Consider the following 3408-nt stretch of genomic DNA (forward strand, 5'->3'; position numbering starts at 1 on the left):
TCACTATGTTGGCCAGGCTGGTCTCGAACTCCTAACCTCGTGATCTGCCCGCCTCAGCCTCCCAAAGTGCTGAGATTACAAGCATGAGCCACTGCGCCTATCCTAATGTTTCTTTTTGTCTCATTTCTCATGGTGGTTAATTATTAAGGTAATATAAACTTGCATTAATAAATTTAATGAGAAAGTGTATAGGCTATGTGTGGCAGCTCACATCTGTAACCCCAACACTGGGAGGCTGAGGCAGGAGAATCTCTTGAGCCCAGGATTCAAGGTCAACCTGAGCACTACAGCAAGACCTCGTCTCTACTTAAAAAAAAAAAAAAAAAAAAAAAAATCATGACCAGCCTGGCCAACATGGTGAAAACTCATCTTTACTAAAAATACAAAAATTATTCGGACATGGTGGTGGGCACCTATAATCCCAGCTACTCAGGAGGCTGAGGCAGGAGAATCACTTGAACCTGGGAGGCGGAGGTTGTGGTGAGCCAAAATCACGCCACTGCACTCCAGTCTGGGCGACTGAGTGAGACTCTGTCTCAAAAAATAATAAATTTTGTTCTTTTTTAAAAAAGCAAAAAAAATTAGCCAGATGTAGTGATGCGTGCCTATACTCTCAGCTCCTTGGGAGGTTGAGGTGGGAGCCCAGGAGGTCAAGGCTGCAGTGAGCAGTGATCACACCACTGCACTGCTGCCTCAATGGCAGAGTGAGACCCTGACTCTTTTTTAAAAAAGGTGTTTAATGTAAAAAATAAGACTCTGTTGCATTTCTTTTATTCTCCATCGGTAACCACACATGAACACACAGTTATGTTGTTGTATGTTTGTTTTTTTTTTAAATAGGCTGGGTGTGGTGGCTTACCCTGTAATCCTGTAATCCTGTACACTTGGGAGGGAGGCCTGTAATCCTAACACTTGGGAGGGAGGCCAAGGTGAGCCAATTACTTGAGCCCAAGAGTTCGAGACTAGCCTGGGCCACATAGCAAAACCCCATCTCTACTAAAAATATAAATATTACCCAGGTGTCGTGGCGCACACCTGTAGTCCCAGCTACTAGGCAGACTGAGGTGAGAAGATCACCTGAGCCCAGGGAGGTTGAAGTTGCAGTGAGCTGTGATTATGCCAGTGCTCTTCAGACTGGGCAATGGAGTGAGACCCTGTCGCCCTTCCCCCTATTCTATAAAGGAGTGTATAGTGCATATTCTACAAGCTTTCCTTTTTTTTTTTTTTCTTGAGACGAGGTCTCACTGTGTTGCCCAAGCTGGAGTGCAGTAGCACGATCTCAGCTCACTGCAACCTCCACCTCCCCGGTTCAAGCGATTCTCCTGCCTCAGCCTTCCGAGTAGCTGGGACTACAGGCACGTGCCACCATGCCCAGCTAATTTTTGTATTTTTAGTAGAGATGAGGTTTCACTGTGTTGGCCAGGCCAGTCTCGAACTCCTGACCTCGTGATCCGCCTGTCTCGGCCTCCCAAAGTGCTGGGATTACAGGCATGAGCCAGTGCACCCAGCCCAAGCTTTCCTTCTTTTTACAGAATATCTTGGGCCATCTTTCTGTGTCAGTTAGTTCTCAGATCTATTAGTGACAATAGAATATATCGGATGCACCGTAATAATTTTAACCAACTCCTCTACTGATTTATACTTAGAATTGTTTCCATCTTTTACCTTTACAAAATGCTCCCCAGCCTGGGCAACAAGGGAAACCCTGTCTCTACTAAAAATACAAAAATTAGCTCAGCATAGTGGCGCATGCCTATAGTCCCAGCTAACTCAGGAGGCTGAGGTGGGAGGATCATTTGAGCGTGGGAGGCGTAGGTTACAGTGAGCAGAGATCACACCATGGCACTCTAGCCCGGGTGACAGAGTGAGACCCCGTTTCAAAAACAAAAATACAAAAAAAAAAAAATACTCCCTACTGAATATCCTTGTTCATTTCTCTTTGTGCATATGTAGAATAAATTCCTAGAAGTTAAATAGCTGGGCCAAAGGGTCTGAGCATATAATTTTTGAGCAATATTAATAAACTACTTGCTCTAAAGGCTGTACCAGCCTGTCATCCTTCTAACAGTGTATGTAACAGTCTCTTGCTATCAGTGTATTTTCTTCCTAAACTTTTTGGTAATCTTATAGTTGAAAAGTAAAAATTGATTTGATGTCCTTTTCTCTGATAGGCTGAGGAAGTTGGGCCTTTTTGGTGTTTTCTGCTATTGGCCCTGTGTGTTTCCTCTTCGGATCTTGCTTACTCATGACCTTGGTCCATTTGCCAGTTGTCTTGTTGCCTGCATAATTCTAAGCCTGAAGCCTAGGAGAGGTCTGAATCCAATGCCTCCATAACTCTGGGTTCCTTCTCCCACAGGTGGATGAAACTCAGTTTAAGAAGATCCTCGGCTACATCAACACTGGGAAACAAGAGGGGGCGAAGCTGCTGTGTGGTGGGGGCATTGCTGCTGACCGTGGTTACTTCATCCAGCCCACCGTGTTTGGAGATGTGCAGGATGGCATGACCATCGCCAAGGAGGAGGTGAGCACCTGGGGCCAGTGTTCTGGAAACGTTTTTGGTGGGAGACGAGGTAAACAGTTCAGCTTGGCATCCTGCCACTATCACCCATCTGTTGGCTTGGGGCCAGATCTGGAGTTAATGCCCAGAACCAGTGCCCATAACAAGTTATTCATAGTATGTATCTGATCTTGTTGCTCCTTTTCAGCTTGTACCCTCTGTCTGGGAGATCGTCTGCATTCCTTAGCATGGCCTGCAGGCCTTCGTGTCGTGGCTCTTAGAGCCAAGAGTCTAGGAATGACGTTGCCTGCTCCTTCCCATGACCTTTTTTTTTTCTTTTTTTTCAGTCAGAGTCTTGCTCTGTTGCCCAGGCTGGAGTGCAGTGGCATAATCATGGCTCCTTATAGCCTTGAACTCCTGGGCTCAAGTGATCCTCCCACCTCAGCCTCCTGAGTAGCTGGGACTACATGTGCTCACCACCATGCCTGGCTAATTTTTAAAAAAATTTTTAGTAGAGGCTGGGTGCAGTGGCTCATGCCTGTAATCCCAACATTTTGGGAAGCCGAGGCGGGTGGATCACCTGAGGTCAAGAGTTCGAGACCAGCCTGGCCAACATGGCGAAACCCTGTCTCTATTAAAAGTAAGAAAAAATTAGCCCAGTGTGGTGGCGCTTGCCTGTAATCCCAGCTACTCTGGAGGCTGAGGCAGGAGAATCACTTGAATCCGGGAGGCTGAGGTTGCAGTGAGCCGAGATCATGCCACTGCTCTCCAGTCTGGGCAACAGAGCAGGACTCCGTCTCCAATTTTAGCCATGCCTGGCTAATTTTTGTATTTTTAATAGAGACAGGGTTTCACCATGTTGATCAGGCTGGTCTCGAACTCCCGACTTCATGACCTGCCCGCCTTGGCCT

At 46.6% G+C, this 3408-nt stretch overlaps 1 protein-coding gene across 3 annotated transcripts in view; it reads left to right on the top strand.

Annotated features, from left to right (window-relative positions):
* ALDH2 (aldehyde dehydrogenase 2 family (mitochondrial)) overlaps positions 1-3408 on the top strand; it is a 53330-nt gene that overhangs the window by 29511 nt on the left and 20411 nt on the right. For all 3 annotated transcript variants that reach the window (XM_011936643.1, XM_011936651.1, XM_011936635.1), the window contains one exon: positions 2357-2521. In XM_011936643.1, coding sequence (XP_011792033.1) covers positions 2357-2521 — 165 coding nt within the window. The remainder of the gene's footprint in view (positions 1-2356; positions 2522-3408) is intronic.

The sequence above is a fragment of the Colobus angolensis genome, unplaced genomic scaffold (assembly GCF_000951035.1).
Source record: "Colobus angolensis palliatus isolate OR3802 unplaced genomic scaffold, Cang.pa_1.0 Scaffold10, whole genome shotgun sequence".
Taxonomy (NCBI): domain Eukaryota; kingdom Metazoa; phylum Chordata; class Mammalia; order Primates; family Cercopithecidae; genus Colobus; species Colobus angolensis.